This window comes from Eriocheir sinensis, chromosome 27 (assembly GCF_024679095.1).
Source record: "Eriocheir sinensis breed Jianghai 21 chromosome 27, ASM2467909v1, whole genome shotgun sequence".
Taxonomy (NCBI): domain Eukaryota; kingdom Metazoa; phylum Arthropoda; class Malacostraca; order Decapoda; family Varunidae; genus Eriocheir; species Eriocheir sinensis.
Genome location: NC_066535.1, coordinates 18,113,912 through 18,135,712, shown reverse-complemented (window position 1 = coordinate 18,135,712; position 21,801 = coordinate 18,113,912). Strand labels below are relative to the sequence as shown.

At 46.0% G+C, this 21,801-nt stretch overlaps 2 protein-coding genes across 10 annotated transcripts in view; one reads left to right on the top strand and one right to left on the bottom strand.

Moving 5' to 3' along the window:
* The window catches only part of LOC127004222 (solute carrier family 12 member 8-like), a 63,741-nt gene that overhangs the window by 4,755 nt on the left and 37,185 nt on the right, over positions 1 to 21,801 (bottom strand). For both annotated transcript variants that reach the window (XM_050871756.1, XM_050871758.1), the window contains exons 4-8: positions 19,291 to 19,436; positions 8,842 to 9,073; positions 4,207 to 4,408; positions 2,564 to 2,664; positions 1,019 to 1,152 (exon numbers count right to left, since the gene is read on the bottom strand). In XM_050871756.1, the coding sequence (XP_050727713.1) occupies positions 1,019 to 1,152; positions 2,564 to 2,664; positions 4,207 to 4,408; positions 8,842 to 9,073; positions 19,291 to 19,436 (815 nt within the window). The remainder of the gene's footprint in view (positions 1 to 1,018; positions 1,153 to 2,563; positions 2,665 to 4,206; positions 4,409 to 8,841; positions 9,074 to 19,290; positions 19,437 to 21,801) is intronic.
* On the top strand, positions 1,652 to 6,730 carry LOC127004223 (uncharacterized). 8 transcript variants are annotated; one of them, XM_050871762.1, is made up of 5 exons: positions 1,652 to 1,812; positions 4,735 to 4,942; positions 5,140 to 5,421; positions 5,792 to 5,916; positions 6,203 to 6,730. In XM_050871762.1, the coding sequence occupies exons 2-5, from the start codon at positions 4,757 to 4,759 to the stop codon at positions 6,360 to 6,362; spliced, it is 753 nt and encodes a 250-aa protein (XP_050727719.1). In that variant the 5' UTR covers positions 1,652 to 1,812; positions 4,735 to 4,756; the 3' UTR covers positions 6,363 to 6,730. The 8 variants fall into 8 exon arrangements, with proteins under 8 accessions (XP_050727719.1, XP_050727718.1, XP_050727722.1 ...); XM_050871761.1 differs by having other exon boundaries at positions 4,649 to 4,942; XM_050871765.1 differs by having other exon boundaries at positions 1,664 to 1,812; positions 4,747 to 4,942.

Sequence of the window (21,801 nt, the reverse complement as noted above, 5' to 3'; positions counted from 1 at the left end):
GCAGCACACTGGTTTTCTTATTACATCCCCCGAGTCAGTCTGCTTCATCTCCTCTGACGGGTGTTATAAATTAATCACTGGTGAGACTTTAAAGGAGCCGACAGGTAAAGGTTGGCATGATAAGTTCAGTGACCGTGTGTGTGTGTGTGTGAGAGAGAGAGAGAGAGAGAGAGAGAGAGAGAGAGAGAGAGAGAGAGAGAGAGAGAGAGAGAGAGAGAGTTACCACTGTTTACCTTTCCCAGGTACCCATTTATTGACCATACTGAAGGAGGGGTAGACAGCTGGGTGGGATGCGCGACGACTGCCCATGCTGGGATTCGAACCCAGGCCCGCAAATTAGTAATGAGGCACGCTAACCACTGCACCACGGATACTCTGTTAACCAGTAAAGTTCATATTCAGGGCCAGTCCCAACGGGTACCCACTGGAAGCCTTCGGAGTCTGGGCAACCTCTTAATCCTCTCCGAAAGGTTAGGAAAACATTAATGGCCAGTTTTCAAAGCTCGGTTGGGTTTTTCCACATGGCCGCCCCAAGTCATTGATTGATTCAGTCCTTATCATTCATTTTTTTTTTTTACAACAAAGGAGGCAGCTCAAGGGCAGAAAAAAAGGAAACAATAATAAAAAAAAGCCCGCTACTCGCTGCTCCTAAAAAAGAATCATAAGAGGTGGCCGAAAGAGAGGTCAATTTCGGGAGGAGAGGTGTCCTGATACTCTTCTCTTGAAAGTGTTCAAGTCGTAGGCATTAAATTTGCCATCGTCAGATTTTTTTCGGGTGTTCCCCAAAATTTAATGGGCTACTTGTTGGCCCATGATACATTTTTTATCATGTTAACAGACAAGCAAACAAAGAAAACTAATAATATAAGCTCCTTGGCAGAGGGAAGAAACATATTAAAGCACTATTGCCCTCAAAAACACTAACAAACAAGCTAAGAAGCAAAAGTTGATTATATATGAAAACACATGTGACAGCGAACCCAAGTGGCAGGCAGGTGACTCCGGCCGGCATACGCACCCCCTTGGCGAGCGGGGCGAGGAAGGGCACCACGTTCTCGGCGGCGATGGACTGCAGGACGCGCGGAGAGCCGTACAGCGAGGCCAGGGTGGAGGAGAGCGTCGTGGTGTACAGGCCGATCAGGAGCAACACACCTGCCAGACGTCGGGTAGTAATAATTATCAAGAGAACTTTACAAAATTTCACCCCCCACCCCCCCTTTCGGCTTTCATTGGCTTGACAGTACTGTATGCCATTTTCGATCCATTTTCCTTTGGTGCTGTTTCCCTTTTAATTTCAGACACACACACACACACACACACACACACACACACACACACACAGCGGAGGTGAAAGTCAAGGACGTTTCAAAGTATCACCTTATCTATTCCTCCACTAAAAAAGTAAAAATGAAGCAATATTTCTTTAAGATCAAAATACCTCTATGATAATGAACCCAAATTATAACAGATTAACGGTTGATGCACCCCAGTCTACTTCTCACCTTCGCCAACCCCGCCCCTCCCCCTCCCCTTAGTGCGTGTGGCGACGGTGAGGTAGAGTGGGATGCGGAGGCGGGGTGAGGCTCCACTATCCAACTTGCTTCCTGTCTCTCGTTTCTCCCCCCTCTGTCACCTCCTCCGTCACCCCCTCAGTCTTATCGCTAGTCTGTGCTTTGCTCCTCGACCCACTTACACTCCATTACCGCATTAGAGATACGTGCTAACGGTCCTCATTAACAAGGTTGCGCTAAGCTCTGTCAGTCGAGTGTTGTGGGGGTGGAGTGTGCATAACAGCTGCTCTTAAGTGACTGTGTAAGTGTTTCTCCTTATGTTGGCAGCCTTGCAAGTGACACTGTGTTGTGATAAGCTGAGTTCCTGTCTATGAACCCTGGGAGATCAGTCATAACCTTGGCTCAGTTCACTCCGGGTGGACTCCGCGGGGGAAAACTCCATCCACTTCTGTCTGTAACCTTATGGGCTTCTGCGAGACAGTAAGGTCCTTATATCTACCCTGTGGTACACCATACACACACTCATCCAGTGGTACACCCAGACACTCACCCTTCCAGTGGTACACCCAGACACACACATCCAGGGGTACACCCAGACACACACACATCCAGGGGTACACCCAGACACATACACATCCAGGGGTGCACCCAGACACACATCCATCCAGTGGTACACCCAGACACACACCCATCCAGTGGTACACCGAGACACACACCCATCCAGTGGTACACCCAGACACACACCCATCCAGTGGTACACCCAGACACACACCCATCCAGTGGTACACCCAGACACACACCCATCCAGTGGTACACCCAGACACACACCCATCCAGTGGTACACCCAGACACACACACACATCCAGGGGTACACCCAGACACACACACATCCAGGGGTACACCCAGACACACACCCATCCAGTGGTACACCCAGACACATACCCTTCCAGTGGTACACCGAGACACACACCAATCCATGCATGTAGAATTTACCAAATGAAGAACAAGTCAAATCGGTTAGATCAAAGTATCGCCTCGCCTCGAAAACGTACCCAGAGCGGAGACCTTCTCGGTGATCATGTAGTCCGTGAGCAGCACCTTGCGCTCCACCGTGGCCCCCAGCACCACCACGAACACCAGGTACAGCACCGTGCTGCCGACACACACAGAGACGCCCTTAGTTTTAACCGAGGCGAGAGAATATATTGAGAGTAAAGGACACGAGTCATAAAGGAAATGCACGAGAACGAATACGCAATAATACGCTCTGTGCTTTTTTGAGAGTTATGGACACGTGAGATAAGAATGGACAAGAACGGATGCATAATGATAAGGTTTATATTTCTCAGAGTTAAAGACATGAACACTAAGAACGGACATAAATGGATGTTTAATAATATGGTTTATATTTTAGTGACATGTGCATAAAAGTCACATTCACGGAAGCATTTCTTCAGTGCCTATCTGCATGGGATGAAAGTTAAGGCAGGAGCAGCACATCCTTCAAGACTTACTACATAAAAATAGACGGTGCCTGACCTTCACCTGCGGCAATTAATCCCCAATATGAAAACATCACAGCAAAGGATGAACAAAAGAAGCGCCTTATTATCTGTATGTACCATTTTGCGGCCATACACAAAGGCGAAGCTAGGCACATAACGTTCACATGGGCCTGGAAAAAGAGTTATCTGTGGCAATAACAATTAGCCACTCAGGGTTGGTCAGCACAGCCTCTCTTCAAGGGGTCCCGGCGTTATACATGCACTCACTCCATCGCGGCGCGCCCGAGAGATCACTGCCGACACCTTAACGAGAAAACTTCTGCTATTAATGACAGTTATGTTTTCGAGATTCACTTCGGCGTCCTGGGAGCGAGTTGCACCTCCTGCGTATGGCGGTGGAAGAAAGGAGGGAAAGAATGGGAGAGAAAATAAATAAATGATGGTTAAGTTTGTGAGCTATTTTCAGCGTCCTGGGAGTGAATGGCACCTAAGCATGGCAGCGGAAGAAAGAAGGAAGAGATGGAGAGATAGACGGACAAACAGGAAGAGGAAGTAAATAATATGGCACTTTTCTTTCGTATTTTATATTTTTTTTTATTCTCTTTTTTGCGGTAAAGGAATCGGGCCAACGGTACATCAAAATAACGGGAGGAAAAACCTGCAACACGCTGTTCTTATATAAAAAACGGAAGAGTTACACATTTTGGAACAAACTGAGTGTCTTTTCTGTTTCTTTGTTTAACTCTTGGTCTGCCTCCTCTACCGCTTCAAAACAAATCGGAAATAAAAGAGGAAAATACGAAAGAAGTGTTAGATTTACTTCCTCTTCTCCTTTCAATACTTCTCTCTCTATAGCCCGTTAAAACGCATCGGCTCCTTAGTTCGCCTGTTCGAAAAGCCACTCTTGGAAGCTGCTGGGATTTTCATGGACTGTTTTGTTATCCTCCAGTGATAGTTTTACACGACTTCTTCATCATGAAAGGGAAAATCACCCATGAAAACCCGGTTAATTAATCTTCCCTGTGGCCTTGGAAAATAGTCGTAGTGGGATCCCGATACGTTTTATAATATGGACCTAAGTCTCTTCCTTCTTTCTTCCACTGCCTTACTTAGATGCCAGTCACTCCCAAGACGCCGAAAATAGCTCACAAACTTTAGTGCCATTTATGATTTTCTCCCTCTGAATGTACCTGAGGCCGAGGGCGGAGAGCGTGCCGACGGGGATGTCTCTGGCGGGGTGTCGGAGGTCGCCGCTCATGTTGATGCCCGCCATGATGCCTGTCACGGTGGGGAAGAACACGCCCAGGACGGTGAACCATGAGTTGTCCTCCGTGTAGCCTGGCGAGGTGTTGTTGGCCCAGGTGAGCCCCGACCAGCCCGTCACGCCGGCCTCTGCAACACACAGCCAAGACGGTGATACCCTTACCAGGCGGGGACAGTTGAATAACCACACACACACAAAAATAAAATAAAAAACGGAATCAGACCATGATGAATGACCCCCCCCCCACACACACACACATTTGGGGTCCACTTTTTCCCAGGAACTCTTTCTAGGCCTGTAAGTTTTTTTCTTCTTTTTGTCTCTACAAAATTATGTATGATAATCAAATTTCCGCCTTTCTTAATTAGAAAAGTTAATTAGAGAAGTGAAGGGCCTCTCTGGAGGGTAAAGGTCAGTCCGGCCCTGCACCTGTGCTTGCTTCCCACAATTACAGGTGTTCCGGCAGGTGACTCACTATGGTAACGCATCTCGTTTCGGCCGTGAGTCAGGGCTTCTCGGAGATTATTATCCCCGCCTGGAGTCCCAAGCCCCAGCCCGCCTTGAGCAGCCCCGTGCCCGTGTCCCCGACCTCCAACCGAGGGAAGCAGTTCTTTCTGGAGTTTTCCTGCCAGAACGTGCCGCTGGGCCGTGTCGTCATCAAGGTAAGCCGACGCCCCCCACGGCGCCGTGGGTGTGTGGAACTCTAGCCTCACACACACACACACACACACACACACACACACACACACACACACACACACACACACACACACACACACACACAGTCTCCCAAGGTCTTCGTGTGCTTACAGCCACGCCTCAGCCCCGTCACCCCCTCATGCAGTTCTCCCTTCAATAGGTGCTGGAGGGGGCGGGGTCGGCGGGGAAGGAGTTCGAATTTCTTGTAACGGGAAGGAACGGTTATGGCTACAAGGGCTCTCGTGTGTATGCCTGCTGCAAGGACGAGTGGTGCCTTCTGGGGGACATGCTGTACCAGAACCCGCCGCCCCCAAGTCACATCACCACCGACTGGGACCCGCGTTTGCCTCACGGCCCCGGAGAGGATGAGGATAAGGATGCCGGAGGGGGCTCAAAATTCCGCAAGCTCTATCGAGGATGCTCTAGAGGGACGCGGGCACTGGTGAGTTTTTTTTGTTTGTTTGTGTGTTAGATAACGAGTGAGTGTGTGAGTGATTAAATGAATGTATTAGTTAGTTGGTTAGTTGGTTATTTATTTGTTTATTTATTAAGTTAGATAGCTGGTTCGTTAGTTATTTAATTAGCTAGTTAGTTAGTCGTTTCTTGTTGTTCAGCTCTCACTCAGTCTATCCCAGTTTGTTTATCTGCCAGTCTGTTTGTCTGTCTCTATATGGCTGTCCTTTGTCCCTCATTTGTTCTTCCCTTTTTCTCCGATCACCTTCCTAGACACATCTTCCTTCCCTTTACTTCCCTTCCCTTCCCAATCCTTCATTTGTCGCGTCATTCTCCCCCCTTCGCCTCTCCCTCCCCAGGTGGACACGAAGGAGCCGGACAGACGCGGGACAGTGGTGGCGGTGGCTACAGACTACGACTTTGAGACGCAGAAGTGGACACTCGGGCCGCAAATCAAGCTCTGTCTCAGCAATAGTCTCCTGAAGTGAGCAAGGATGAGAAAAATATGAAGTTTACAAGAGTATTAAGCCTGTTGGCCTGACTAGATATGAGCAAATATTAGTTTTTGTCTCTACCTTTCTATCTACATGTCCTAAAGTTAGCAAGGATGAGAAAAAAGGTTAAGTTTGGAAGAGTATTAAGTATTCTGGGCTGACAAAAGGTGTACGAATACTAACTTATATCAATCAAAGGACATAGCTACCTTTCTACCTGCCTATGTACTCTCCCTCACCACCACCTAGCGATGACCCCCCGCCCTCCATGCACAGGTCAGGCCGCGTTCTTGGGGTCCTGACGGAGGGGATGAAGGTGGCGCAGCGGCTCTCCAGGATGGGCGGCAGCTGCTACGAGCCGGAGTCGAGGATCACCATCAGTGACTGCGGCGCCCTAAAACCCAAATCCAAGTTCCGTGACCTTACGACCCCGTGACCCTCGCCGCCCCCTTGTCACGCCCTGCAGTCAGTGATCACCTCATCCCCGCTGCTACGACGACGCCCACACCAAGCCTCCGCGCGCACCTCAGGCCAACACCACTATCTTGATTGCCTATGACATCCTCAGGCGGTGCTACTACTCCCCCCCCTACCAACAACGCCCTCTGTGTCCGTGTGTGTGTGTGTGTGTGGGGGGGGGGCTCGCTAGCTTCTTGTGTGATTCAATAAAATTTTTACTTTGTAGTACTTCAAAATTCATTTCATCATTCGAAAGCCACTGGCCAAACCGGGGAGGCAGAAAAAAATAAGTATGTACTCTATGTCACGCTTTTATGCTGCAAATAAAGCACAAGGACGGAGCCATTCATCGTGTTTGACTCTGCGGCAAAAAAAAAAAAGTAAAAAAAAAAATAAAAAAAAAATCTGAATTGCTTCACGCGACGGAAATATATTTTTCCTTCGATTTCGTTGGCATATTTTTACAAGCCAGGCGGGGCGGTCACCATGGCGACCCCCGTACGGAGGCACGGCCAAACCTCGGGGTGCACGGCAGCCGCCCAGGGCCGTGCACGGTGAGGGAGGGGGGTGGGGGGGGGGTGAGGGGCAGGTAGCAAACGATGGCGGGAGTGGAGGTAAGAGAGGAGGTAAGAGGGTCGGTAAGAAGAAAAGTGAGATGGAAGGTCAAGGGTGGAGGCATGAGGGAAGGGAGGAGGGAAGACGAGAAGGGAGGAGAAGGGAAGGTAACGCAGGAAGGACAGCAGGAAGGAAAGTAGGGATGAAGGTTAAGGAAGGACACAAGGAACAGGAAGGAAAGGGAAGAGATGGAAGGAAAGAAGTCTTGAGTGGAGTATAAGGTATAGAAGGAGAGGTAAAAGATGAAGGTACCGAAGGAAAGATAAAGGGAACGAGATGCAAGTACAGATGAATGAACGAGGAAAGGGAAGGATGAAGGAATGAGGAGAGGAAGGAAAACAGGAAAGAAGTCTTGAGTGGAATATAAAGTAGGAATAATAGGTAAAAATTGAAGGTAACCCAGGAAGGACACGAGGAAGGAGAGGGAAAGAAGATAAGAAAGCGAGAAATGCAAGGCGAGATGTAACTATGGATGCAGGAATGAGGAGAGAGAAGGGAAAGTAGAAAAAAAATCTCGATCGCTATATAAGGGAAATTGAAGGTAACCCAGGAAGGACACGAGGAAGGAGAGGGAAAGAAGATAAGAAAGCGAGAAATGCAAGGCGAGATGTAACTATGGATGCAGGAATGAGGAGAGAGAAGGGAAAGTAGAAAATAAATCTCGATCGCTATATAAGGAAGATGGAGGTGACCCGAGAAGGACACGAGGAAGGAAAGGAAAGATGAAGATAAAAGAGAAAGGAAAGAGAGGAAGTAAGATAGGAATGCAAGGCGAGATGTAACTATGGATGCAGGAATGAGGAGAGAGAAAGGAAAGTAGAAAACAAGTCTTGATCGCATTATAAGGTAGATGGAGGTAACCCGGGAAGAACACGAGGAAGGAAAAGGAGGATGAACGTAAAAGAGAAAGGAAAAGAAGGTAAGCGAGCGAGGAACGTAACTATGGATGCTGGAATGAGGAAAGAGAAGGGAAAGTAGAAAACAAGTCTTGATCGAAATGTAAGGAAAGAGGAAAGGTAACAGATGAAGGTAATACAGGTCCAAGAAAGACAAGGAAGGAAAGGGGACGTAAAAGATGAAGGAAAAGCAGGAAGGAAAAGGAATGGATAGCAGTAAGGAAGTTTAGTGGAATATAAGGTAAGAGGAAAGATAAAAGATGGAGGTAACTCAGGAACGACACAAGGAAGGAAAGGGGACGTAAAAGATGAAGGTAAAACAGGAAGGAAAAAGAATGGATAGTAATAAGAAAGTTTAGTGAATTGTAAGGTAAGAGGAAAGGTAAAAGATAGAGGTAACTCAGGAAGGACACGAGCAGAAGGGAAAGGGAAGGGCTAGCAGGAAAGAAGGCTTGAGGGGAGTGAGGGTCAACGTACGGGTGAATGCGGGAGTAAGTTGGAGGTGCACGCTTTATCGGGCCCTCATTCCCGGCGGAGCGTGGCCCGGCCAGCTCGGGGGATCGTAACGCGCCGGCCTGAAGCGCTTGGCATGTATTTGTGGGCTAAAAGTGCACAGCCTCCCTCCTGAATGCTCACACACACACACACACACACACACACACACACACACACACACACTCTCACACACGAGAAGAGAGGGAAAAAGTAAAAAAAAAACATGAACAGAATAAAAAGAGAACTAATCACAGGAGTGGGAAAGGCAAAAGAAGAGGATAAAAAAGAAAATTAAAGAAAGTAAAGAAAATAGAAGTAACCATCGGTGTGGGAGAGAAAAAAGAAGAGGGGAAACAAAATAAAAAAAGACAAAAAAGGAAAAAAAGAGGAAAAGGAGGGGAAAGAAAAAAAAAGTAAAAAAGTAAACAAATAATAAAAAAAAGGACTAACCATCGGGGTGGGCAAGGAAACTCCCCACCAGGAAGTCAATGACGGCCAGAAGCACCAGCAGGAGGAGGAGGAACTGCACCTTCACCACCCACTTGACGCCCGCCACGTTGATCAGCGCCAGCAGCAGGAGGGCCGCGGCACCCATCGCCTCCTCGGCCCACATCCAGCGAAGGTCCAGCAGCTTGGCCATCGACTCCCCGAAGCCAGTCACGCAGAGGGAGATGCCGACCGTCTGCACAGGGAGGGTGAGAACATAGCGAGAGTAAGATCACAGCCAAGGATAGAACGCAGAGAGGCTGAAAACAAAGTGGTGAGAACACATGGAAGAGAAGAGCAAAGGGAGGATGAGAACACAGGGAGGATGAGAACACAGGGAGGGTAAGAACATAGGAAGGGTGAGAACATAGGGAGGATAATTATACAGGGAGAGTAAGATCACAGGCAAGGATAGAACATAGAGGGTAGATAAATGGATAGATGGATTGAAGGGAATATAGGTAGGTAGATGTATTAATAATAATTGATAAAAATGTATTGTTGGATGGACGGATGTTGATGGATAGATAGATAGAGAGATAGATATACACATTAGCTAGATTTATAAAGTGATAAGCTGCTTGTTTGGTAGACAGACACGGACAAACATACAAAGATTGAAACACAGGTAACTTAATAGAGAGTGACAGATTGTTGGATAGATAGGTGGACAGATAGACAGATACAGATTGAGGGATAGACACACAGACAGACAACCAACCAGAGAGATAAATAACCATGAGAACAAACAAACAGGCACAGGAAAGAGAGACATTATAAGCGAGACGAAAATAATGAAAAAGAGTAAAAAAAAAAAGAAGAAAGATTTTACCAACTCTAAAAAGACGTGACAAATTCGGTTTTCCTCACTCTGGGCAAAGGTTCACTCTTGCCTCATATCCTTCTTTCCTTTCTTTCCCTGCGTTCCTTCCCTCTCCTCTCCTTACACCTCTCCCTCTCTCCGTTTCTTAGCTTCCTCATTCACAAAACTCAAATGGGGAGAGAGCTTCCTTCCTTTCTTCCTTCACTCTTTTCATTTTACATATATTTCACTCCCTTCTTCTCTTTGCTTCCTTCCTCTCCTCTCCTTACACCTCTCCCTCCCTCTCTTAGCTTCCACCTTCGCAAAATTCAAGTGGGGAGAGAGTTTCTACGTTTCCTTCACTCTCCTCAATTTACACCTTCACCTCTCTTTCTTAGCTTCCTCCTTCGCAGAATTCAAGTGGGGAGGGTTTCTCTGCTTCCTTCCCTCTCCTCTCCTTACACCTCTCCCTCTCTTTCTTAGCTTCCTCCTTCGCAGAATTCAAGTGGAGAGAGAGTCTTTCCTTCCTTCACTCTCTTATATATTTCTCTCCCTTTCGCAGAATTCAATTGGGAGAGTGTGATTCTTTCCCTTCCTTTACTCACCTTTCCTTACACCTTTCCCTCCCTCCTTTTCTTAGCTTCCTTCTCCGCAAAATTCGAGTGGGGGAAAGTTTTCCTCAAGTGTTGCGAGGAGTGTGTCGAGTGTGTTGTCGAGGTGGAGTGTTTGCCTTGCTCTGTCCTCTGTAACCTTTGACCCCCCGCTGTCCACTCCCTACCTCCTTCCCCTGCCACAACCTTGTTACCAGCAGCACTTTTTCCTACACACTTGTTTTCTTTAGGGTGAGCCGGAGTGCTGCCCCCTCTACCCCTCCTGTCCCTTCTAACCTCTGCTTCCTTATCACATCACTCTTGTCTGTCCCTTCTGTCACATCCCTTTTGTCCCTTCTGTCATATTACTCGCTCCATTACCACATCCCTGTTGCCCTCAGTCCTCCTTCCTCAACCCTCTGCTTTCTCTCGCGTAGAAGTAGAGTCAGAGGAGGGATTAGTAGGAGGAACATGCCCTGAATCGTCCAGAGTGGAGTTTTTAGGGAAAGTTTGAGTATTGTCCTTCTAGTTTTCCCTCCTCGTTCATGTTCTATCATCACTCACTCCCTTACCCCACTGTTGTCCTCTGCCCTTCTTCCTAAACCCTCAGCTTTCACGGTAGAGGTGCAATGAACTCCTTACTCTGTTCCCCGCAAGCATTGTCGGTCTAGTCTTCATTCCTCTCTCCTGTTCTTCCCTTCTCAAGCAAAATATCCACCTCCTTCCAAAGCCACTCCCCTCATTCTCCTGTCACAGCTTATGCCCCTAACACATTCTTCCTCCTCGTCGGAAGAATAAAACTCCGGCAGTGAAAAATGTCCACGAGGTCGGGAAATTATGCAGAAGAAACGCAAGAATGAGTCCGCGAGTTATGTAACGAGGGTCATAAATCATGTCGAGATGATTATAAGCTTGAAATGGTGGAGTTCAGCGAGGCAGCTGTGAGGAATGGAAGGAACAGGAGGAGGAAGAGGAAGGAAAAGATGGTGACAAAGACTTCGATGGTGGAAAAAAAGAGGAAAGAAGGAGAGGGAGGAGGAGGAGGAGGAGAAGGAGGAGGAGGAGGAGGAGGAGGAAGAGGAACATGTAATAGTAGTAGAAATAGGAGAGAGAGAGAGAGAGAGAGAGAGAGAGAGAGAGAGAGAGAGAGAGAGAGAGAGAGAGAGAGAGAGAGAGAGAGAGAGAGAGAGAGAGAAATGCATACAACCGTGAAAATCGAACCCATTAACGCCAGGAACGAGGCAGTGAGGAACCAACACACACACACACACACACACACATTATGGCTCCATGGCTTCCTGTCCTGTCCTGTCATTCCTCTCCGCCTCCTCCTCCTCCCCCTCCCTCCCCATTGGATCACGCTTTGACATGCTTATTCACTTAAATATGTTATGGTTCTCTCTCTCTCTCTCTCTCTCTCATTTTTACTGACAACAATGGCGAATAATTTGAAGCACTTTTGACGCCGGGAAATGAAGCAGGACATTGGACCTGGAATGATTTTTTTTATTTTTTATGTTTGAGAGAGAGAGAGAGAGAGAGAGAGAGAGAGAGAGAGAGAGAGAGAGAGAGAGAGAGAGAGAGAGAGAGAGAGAGAGAGAGAGAGAGAGAGAGAGAGAGAGAGAGAGAGAGAGAGAGAGAGAGAGAGAGAGAAAATAACAGTTGAGTACTTTACATTATTATGATTTTGATTTACATAGATTTACATAGATATTCAGACCACATAATCCAAAGATCCAGACATGGTGGTCCTATTTTACACGGCAGACACCTTTACCCCCCCCCTCTCTCTCTCTCTCTCTCTCTCTCTCTCTCTTCAATCTGCAGGTTCAAAATTTGCATAGAACGAATAAAATGAAAATACGGCTTGCAAATCATAGTCGCTTTATCCAATATTCCCGCTTCTTTCGTCTTCCATTTCCATTGAGGTTGAAAAGATAGCCTAAAGGGGATTCCGGGAGAGAGAGAGAGAGAGAGAGAGAGAGAGAGAGAGAGAGAGAGAGAGAGAGAGAGAGAGAGAGAGAGAGAGAGAGAGAGAGAGAACAAAACATACGTGAGTGGATAAGCATGTCAAAGCATGATCCAAAGGGGTGGGAGGGGGAGGAGGAGGAGGAGGAGAGGAATGACAGGACAGGAAGCCATGGAGCCAGGATGTGTGTGTTCGTGTGTGTGTGTGTGTGTGTGTGTGTGTGTGTGTGTGTGTGTGTGTGTGTGTGTGTTGACCAGTGCCGCAAAACACTAGCAGAGGGGAAGAGGAGGCTCGAGTGTGCGTATTTTCGACAATGCGGCACTTTGAGGACGACTGTTACGCCCACGCCGGTGACACCAGACAGGAACGACTGTTTAGAGTAATCCTGATTGAGCGACATTCACCCCACTCTCAACCTGCTCCCTACCAGCCAGTGCTGAAGTTTGGAGGTTCTCAGGTTCTGCCCCAGCACCCCTCAGCCCTCCTTTCCCGCGGCGGTGGTGTGGTGGGACGCCCTCGCTGCTGCTGTGCACGTGACACAACCGTCCACTTAGCAGATGAAGGTTGCCGCCCACAGGTGGTCCTGCCCACATTTCCCGTCGCGACAACTGTACGTATACATATGCATATAATATTTAAAGACAGTCCGCTTTAGAACAGTTTCCCATCACAAAGGAAAACTTAAGCTAAGAATCACTGCACTGCTCTGTACCGATGTGCAAAATTGTACGTTTATATAAAAGAGAGAAGAAAATAGCACAGGATAAAATTATGGCAGAAAGAGAAAAGAGGAAGGGAAAATGATAGAGAGGGGAAAAATGGAAAATGTGAAAAACACAAGAGAAGAAGAACGAGGGAGGAGGAAGACAGCGTAATAGGAAGAGGGGAGGAAGAGAGGAGCGGGAAGAAACGAAGAGTGAGGGGAGGAAAGATTGAGAGATTCATTTTCCACGTTATCGGGAGAAAAATTCCCCACCACCCTCCGCCCCTCCCTCCACCCATCCCTTCCCACCCATCCACACTCCCTCCCTCCACCCATCCCTTCCCATCCATCCACACTCCTTCCCTCCCTTCGCCCCTTCACCCACCCATTCCCTTCTACCACCCACCCGCCCTCCCTCCATTCCTCCACCCATCCCCTTCCTCTCAAGCACACTCCCTCCCTTCCCCCTCCCATCCCCTTCCACACACACAGTCCCTCCCTCCTTCCACCTATCCCCTTCCACTCTCCCTCCCTTCTTCTTTCTCTCGTGTCTCCCGGACGTTCTCCTCCCTCCCTTCTTTCCACCCTTTCCTGTCCCTCCCATCCATCCTCTTCCCCACTCCCCCTCTTCAAAATCTCCTCCATCATTCATTTGCGCAAGTTTCACATTCGATTTAAAGAATTTTGGCTCATATATTAGACAGAGAGAAGAAGACGAGACGAACTAATGACGAAGGAGTAATCAGGATCAGAGAAAGAAAGACAGAAAAAAAGATATTCGAATAGATAAGAAAATGTTCCGCTGTTCTGGCCTTTTTTTTTTGTGTGTGAGTGTGTGTGTCTGTCTGTCTGTCTCTATATCCGCATGCTTATCTGTCTTTTCATTTGTCTGTCTACCTGTCTGTTTATCCGTCTGTCTGTCTGTCTATATGTATGAATGTCAGTTCGTGTCTCTGCCTGTTATTTCATTCTTCAATCTGTCTGTCTGTCTATCCATCCGTTTGCCTGTCTGTATGTTATCTTTCTCCACCTCTTCTCTCTCTCTCTCTCTCTCTCTCTCTCTCTCTCTCTCTCTCTCTCTCTCTCTCTCTCTCTCTCTCTCTCTCTCTCTCTCTCTCTCTCTCTCTCTCTGCGGCAGGTAAAGCTCACACTCAATTAGTTTTTCCCGCCCTCCTGTGTCCCTGAAGACTCCTACCTGCCCCCCCCCCTCTCTCTCTCTCTCTCAACACACACACACACACACACACACACACACACACACACACACACACACACACACATACACACACACACACTCATCGGTAGTAGGTCAATTTGTTTCATTTGCTCTGCCTTTTGACTCTTCCCCACTGTTCAAACACACACACAAAAACAAACAAACAAACAAACAAACAAACAAACACACACATACGGTATTCCACCAGTCTCATTCATGTTTTTCTTTTTTTTATCTCGTCACGTGTCGCCGCTTTCGTTCAGTTCTCGGGATGTATCAAAGAACAATCTAATCCAGTATTTCTTTCTTTCCCTGTAGCTTCGATTCCTCTTCCTTCTTATCCTACCTAATGAAATCTCCGTAACCACCTGGCAACCTCGCACAGGTAAAGGTGACCTGAGCGTTAGATACGAAAGACGGAGGAGAGGGGAAGGCCAAGAGGGTCGAAAGAGGAATAAGGGAGAGAGGCAGGGGAGGAGGAGGAGGAGGAGGAGGAGGAAGAGGAGGGGAGAGGCTGAGAGGCTTGGGTTGAGTGTGTGTGTGTGTGTGTGTGTGTGTGTGTGTGTGTGTGAAGAGAGAGAGAGAGAGAGAGAGAGAGAGAGAGAGAGAGAGAGAGATGAGGAGGTGTGATGTAAAAAGTGGATAAAATGAAGGAAAGGAAAAGGAGATGGAGAGTAAACGAAGAAGTTTTCACGAGAGAGGCTGTAAAAGTAAGGAAGGAAGAGGAGAGAAAAAAAAGAGAGAAGTGAGAGAGAGGAAGAAAAAGGGAATGAGATGGAGGAGAAGGAGGAGGAAGAGGAGGTACGAGAGATGCAGAAGTGGATGAAATGTAGGAGAGAAAAAAGAGATGAAGGATAAATGAAGGGTATGGAAGGAAGTAGGAAGAGGAGGAGGGAGAAGGAGAAACCGAAGGAGAGAAGATGAGAGAATAAGATAAGAAGGAGACTGGAGAGACGAGGAGGAGGAAAACGAGGAAAGGGAAAGAGAAAGTTGGCGCCCAGAGGAAGAAAAAAAAAGATGGAGGAGGAGGAGGAGGAAGAGGAGGAGGAGGAGGAGAAGAAGGAGGAGGAGGAGGAAGATGTAGACTGCAGACAACTTTAGTAGTGAAAGGAAACAATGAAGAGGCGAAGGGGATGAGAGAGAGAGAGAGAGAGAGAGAGAGAGAGAGAGAGAGAGAGAGAGAGAGAGAGAGTTTTTCTTTTTATCACCATGTCTTTCCGTCGTGATCCTCCTCCTCCTCCTCCTCTTCCTCTTTTTCCTCCCTTCGCTCTAACTTCTCTTTCCCTGCTTTTTTTTTCACCTTCTCCTCCTCCTCCTCCTCCTCCTCCTCCTCCTTTTTCTCATCATCATCCTCCGTTTTCCTTCACTATTTTTCTTCTTCTTCATCATCTTTTATATCTACTACTACTACTACTACTACTACTACTACTACTACTACTACTACTGCTCTTGCTCATCTCCCTTCTTCCTCTTTCTCCGTCTCCTTTTCTTCCTCCTCTTCCTCCCCCTCCTCCTCCTCCTCTCTCTTGACGGATAAAATAACATGAGCACCATCATTTTCAGCGTCATAAATTGCAAGTCCTCACGAATTAGTGTTTCTCGCCTTGTGTTTAATGTGTCGGAGGGAGAGGCGAGGAAGTGGGGACGGAAGGAGCGGAGAGGAGGAAAGGAGCGGACCAAGATAGATTAACAGATATATATACAGATAGATAGATAGACATACATACATACATACAGACATACAGAGACAAAGACAGATATACAGATAATAGAGATATATATATAGTGAGATAGAGCGATAATTAAATAAACAGACAGACAAATAGATGGATATTGACAGACATATAGAAAGATACATAGATAGACATACATAGATAGATAGATAAATAGATAGATACATACATACATAGAAAAACATAAAAACATAAGACAGAGGCAAACAGACAAAAAGACAGTTAAATGTAGACAGACAGAAATACAGAAGCAAATACAGACAAACAAACTGAGAGACAGACAGACAGACAGACAGACAGACAGACAGAGCGCCACATACCAATAGACAAACACAAAGATGCAACAAGAAACAAACAAAAAACAGATAGGCAGTGAAGGGGAAAAGGAAGGAGGGGGAAGAGGTGAAGATGGAGGAGGAAGAAGAGGAGGAGGAAGTAAAAGAAAGAAGACAGAAGAGCGGGGTACAGACAGCATCCGAGAGAGAAAAAGGAAACAGATAGATTTCAAAGGAGGACTGAAAAAGAAGGAGAAAGAGAAGGCCGGGGGCAAGATAAATGTCACACACACACACACACGCACACACACAAGGGAAAGAAGGAATAAAGAAAGAGAGATAAAGAGAGAGAAGGAGAGAGACACAAAGGAAAGATGAGACCCGTTTAAGAGGTGGAAGGCAATTAATTAGCGACGAAATGAAACCGAAGGAGAAACAGACAAGGAGGAGATGCAGGACGATACACAAATGAGGCGAGGATATTTAAGCTGCGAGACGGACGGAGAGGAGAATGAGAGGAGACAGCAACAGGGAGGGAAGGGAAGGGAAGGGGAGGTGGAGGAAAAAATAAGTGGATAGGAGGAATGATGATGGTGAAAGTGGATTGTGTGATGATTGTTTCTCTCTCCGTCTGTCTGTCTGTTTGTCTGTCTCTCTCTCTTCACTTTTCGTCTGTCTGTTTGTCTTCGTCTGTCTCTTCTCTTTCCTGTTTTCTGTTTTTTCTCTCTCTATATGTCTGTCTGTATCTTTCTTTTTATGTCTGTCTGTCTGTCTGTCTCTCTGTCCAAAGGAAGCTGCGTTATAGTTAAATGTGGCAGCGCGGTTCCTAAGACTTTTTCACCAGCAAGGGTTAGCGACTAGGCGATCCACAGCGTTAAGCACGGTTACTCGGCGCTCCCTCACGACCCCTAGATCTTATTTGCTCCATAAAGCTGCTGCGGGCCACGAGTCAGGAGAATGGAAGGTTATGGGCGCGGAACATGGAGGGAAAAAATGTTAATCTGTTCTGAAGACAAGTTGCTGTCTATAGCCGACCATTATTTTGAGTTTTTGTTCAGCTTCTTTTTTTTCTCTCAGTTCGATTATCTTTTTCCTCTTTTCCTACATCGCTTTCTTTATTATTTCCTTCCTTCCTTTATATGCTGGTTTCTTACTTTGTTTTCTGTATCCTTTCCTTTCGTATTAATTTTTTCTTTCCTTCGTCCTTTATTCGCTTCTTTCTTTCGTATTTAATTTCTTTCTTTCGTTCCTCATTCGTTCCTTACTTTCTACCTTCTTTTCTTTCTTTCATTTTTGTCTTTTATATTTTCTTTCTCTTCTTTTTGTCATTTATTTGTTCCTTTCTTCCTACGTTCCTTTCTTTCGTATTTTCCTCCTTCCTTTAGTCCTTCATTCGTTCCTTTCTCCCTACATTCCTTTCTTCCTTACTTGGTTTTCTTTCTTTTTTAATTTCTCTATTTCAATGTTTTATTCATTCCTTTTTTCTTCCCTTATTCCTTCCTTCCTTCCTTTCTCTCCTTTCTTTTTTCCTTCCTTCCTCCCTTCTTTCCTCTCTTCCAATCTTCATTATCATTATCATCATTATTGCTGCGTCACATGTCATCAGTTCTCTCTTCTAATCTTTTCTTTTCTCTCGGGTTCATTGTTTTCCTGTTATTATCATTATTTCTCTCTCTCCCTCCCATCCTCCCTCTCTTTTGTCTCTCGCACGTGCTGTATAATTAATGAGAGGAAGGGCGGAAGCGGAGGGGAGAGAAAGAAAATAAAAAATGCGAGAATTAAAGATAACAGAAATCACGGAGCCACGAGAGCAAGAAAAAAAATTACACAAACCAATAACAGAGAAAAAAAAAACAAGGAAATGGCAGAGAGAAAAAAAAAATCCAGAGATCATTATCAGAGAAAGAAAAAAAGAAGAAACGAGGATTAAAGAAAATATAAATCACGGAGCCACAAGAGCAAGGAAAAAAGAAAACCAATAACAGAGAAAAAAGAAAACTAGGAAATGAGGAGAAAAAAAATCCAGAAATCATTATCAAAGAAATAAAAATAAAAAGACGAAACGAAAATTAAAGAAAACAGAAATCACGGAGCCACGAGAGCAAGGAAAAAAGAAAACCAATAACAGAGACAAAAAATACTAGACATTGGACACTCTAACTAGTGCAAACCGGCCGCTGCCAACACCCTTTGGTCGGAGTGCTCAAAATGTGAAAATATGCATCTTTGACCCCGGTGACCTTGACCTTTGACATTTAACGGTGGGGGGGCCATTAATAGTCCACCTATGAAGTTTCAACATCCTAGCTGTAATGGTTCAAAAGTTATCGCGTTACAGACAAAAAACACAACAAACAAACCAATTTTACACAGCTGAAAATATACCTTCCGCAAAATTCTTTAGCGGGCGGTAAAAACAAGGAAATGGCGGAGAAAAAAATGGGGATGAAAAGAAGAAAATAATAATAAGGAAAAAAATGAAGAAGTGGAAGAGGAGGAATCACAGTCACACCTCCTTCCTACCTTCCTTCCTTCTTTTCTACCTTTCTTTCCTTCTTTCTTCCTCCCTTCCTTCTTTCTTTCCTGCCTATCCGATTCTTTACCTTCCTACCTTCTTGCCTTTCTTCCCTTCCTTCCTTCAGTCTTTTTCTCTCCTTCCTTCCTGCCCACCTATTTCCTTTTTTCCTCCACTATTTTATCATTTTCTTATCTCTTTACTTTTTTATATTCCTTTTAAGCTTTCTTCGTTCCTTTCTTCCTATCTTTCAATCTTCCTTTCTTTATTTCTCTTTCAATTTTTTTCCATTGTTATAACCTCAATGTCTCCCTTCCTTTCTTCCTTATTTCCTTCTCCTTTTTTTCCTTTCTTCTCCCTTCCTTCTTTCCTTCTCCCTTACTCCCTTCTCTCTTCTTCCCTTCCTTCCTCCCTCCCTTCCTTTCTTCCTTCCTTATTTCCTTTCCCATACCTTCCTTCCTTCTCCCTTACTTACTTCTCTTTTCTTTCTTTCCTTCTCTCCTTCCTTCCTTATTACCTGACCTTCCTGCCTACCTGTCTGTCTTCCTTCTTAGAACTTACACACATGCCTGCTTTTCTTACGACCTTCACACCCGCGTCCCTCACTCACCTGTCCGAAGCAGTAGACGAGGCCCACGGACCCGCCCACCTGGGAGCCGAGCACGTGGGAGATGAGGAAGTAGATGCCGCCACTCTCCATCCTCGTACGCTCACAGATCCCCACCGCCGACACCACGGACGTCAGCACCACCACCACTGAGGGAGAGAACACCACCTCTTGATAGGACATAAAAATACCACCATTGACGTCAACACCACCACCACTAAGGGAAAGAACGTCATCACGACTGAAGATAGCATAAATAACACTAGGACTTAAGAAGATCACAAAAATAACACCAATGAGAGATATGGAAAAAAAAAACACATTGAGGGAGAACGCTGAGGAGATAGGATACCACCACCACCACCACCACCAGAGAGAGAGATAACACCACCACTAAGGAGATAAAACCACCACCAGCATCACCACAGAGGGAATTACTCGCCTATGCATGGAATACTGGAGTAGGATCTCGGTTTTTTTCTCGTCGGTTTTTGCGAACTCGCGGTAATGGGTTTAGGAACGGGGGAGGCAAGCGTCGGGATATTATTCTTGGGGCCGCTGCGAGACTAACTACCTACTGCGAAAACATTTGTACCACGGATGTTTTCATTAATCAGGGACGAAGAGAGAGGTTCGATGGAGATAACACCACCACCAGCAACATCACCACCATCACCACCAACAACAACACCAACACCAACACCTAGAGACCCATTCCACCACTACCACCACCACCACCAACAACAACAACAACAATTCAAGATCCAATACCACCATCACAACCACCACCACTGAAGGAGATAACACTACCACCACCATTTGGGATCAACACCAGTAGCACCACCACTAAGAAAAATAATACCACCACCATCACCACAACCACAACCACCACACATCCATAACAACCATAACTGACCATCATCACCACCACCACCACCACCACCACCATCACGACCATCTTTCCCTCTCGTCTTTAATTCCCACTTCTCTTGCTCTTTTCTTTCTCTTTTCACTCTTTTCTGATTTTTTTATGCTTTTCTTATTTTCCTCCATTTTCTCCTCTTCTTCCTTCTCTCCCTTCTTCTTTTCTCCCTCCTCTTCATTATCTTTCATCTAATCTTGCTCATGTCATTAACCCTTGCTTTCTCCCCTCTCTTTTCTCCCCTCTTAAAACTCATCTCTCTCTCTCTCTCTCTCTCTCTCTCTCTCTCTCTCTCTCTCTCTCTCTCTCTCTCTCTCTCTCTCTCTCTCTCTCTCTCTCTCTCTCTCTCTCTCTCTCTCTCTCTCTCTCTCTCTCTCTCTTGCATCCCATTTTCTTTCGCTAATCTTCTGCCCCTCCTCGCCTGCCTCATAAGAGTAATAACAATAACAGCAACGAAGAGGAAAAAGGCTTAATCACAAGGACAAAAAGGCTTTAATAAGACCAACAACATATACTGCTTCCATTACTACTACTACTACTACTACTACTACTACTACTACTATTACACTGGAAATATACCTTCATCTATTTATTCAGTAAGGTGGAGGAGAAAGAGAGAAGAAAGAAGAAGAGGAGGAAGAGGAGGAGGAGGGAGGAGGAGGAGCAATGATGGAGATGGCAGGGAGGAGAAGGAAAAGGAGAAGGATGAAGAGGAAAAGAAAAGAATATGAGGACAGTAAACAACGTGTGTGTGTGTGTGTGTGTGTGTGTGTGTGTGTGTGTGTGTGTGTGTGTGTGTGTGTGTGTGTGTGAGTGTGTGTCCCGAATTATTTCCTCCACTCTTTTTGAAGCCTCCATTAAGTTCAGGTCTTTTAATGCGATTCTATTTTATTTATTTCATTCATATATTTTCGTTTTATTTTCTATTTTTCGCTCATTTTAATCTTTCTTTCTGTCCTTATTTCCTTTCTTTTTTTCTTTCAATCTTCTTTTTTTTTGTGTGTGTGGACGGTCTGCACCCAAAGACAATTATTGACAAAGACGCTGAGTTGGTTGATGTCACAGCTGACCTTCCTTCCCTCCCTCTGTGTGTGTGTGTGTGTGTGTGTGTGTGTGTGTGTGTGTGTGTGTGTGTGAAAAATAAATAGGGAAGGGATTGCTTTTACTGGCGACAAACACACACACACACACACACACACACACACACACACACACACACACACACACACACACACACACACACTCGGTTCATCATCATTATCCCGTCAAAATGAGCACAATTAAAACCAAGCACATCACAATACTTCCGGGTCTGAATGCCGGCCTGACGAGGGAGTGGACAGGTGGGCGGACACACACCTGGGCAGGGGGGTGGGAGGGGGTGGGTGATGGACGAGGAAAACTAGGCCATACGATCTCTCTCTCTCTCTCTCTCTCTCTCTCTCTCTCTATCTATCTATCTATCTCTATCTATCTATCTATGTATCTATCTATCTCCTATTTATTAATGTTATTCCATAAAGGCACATCTCTTCAACCTCGCGCGTTCAAACGACAAATCATTTCTCCCGCAAAGTGGTAGGATTACTCCC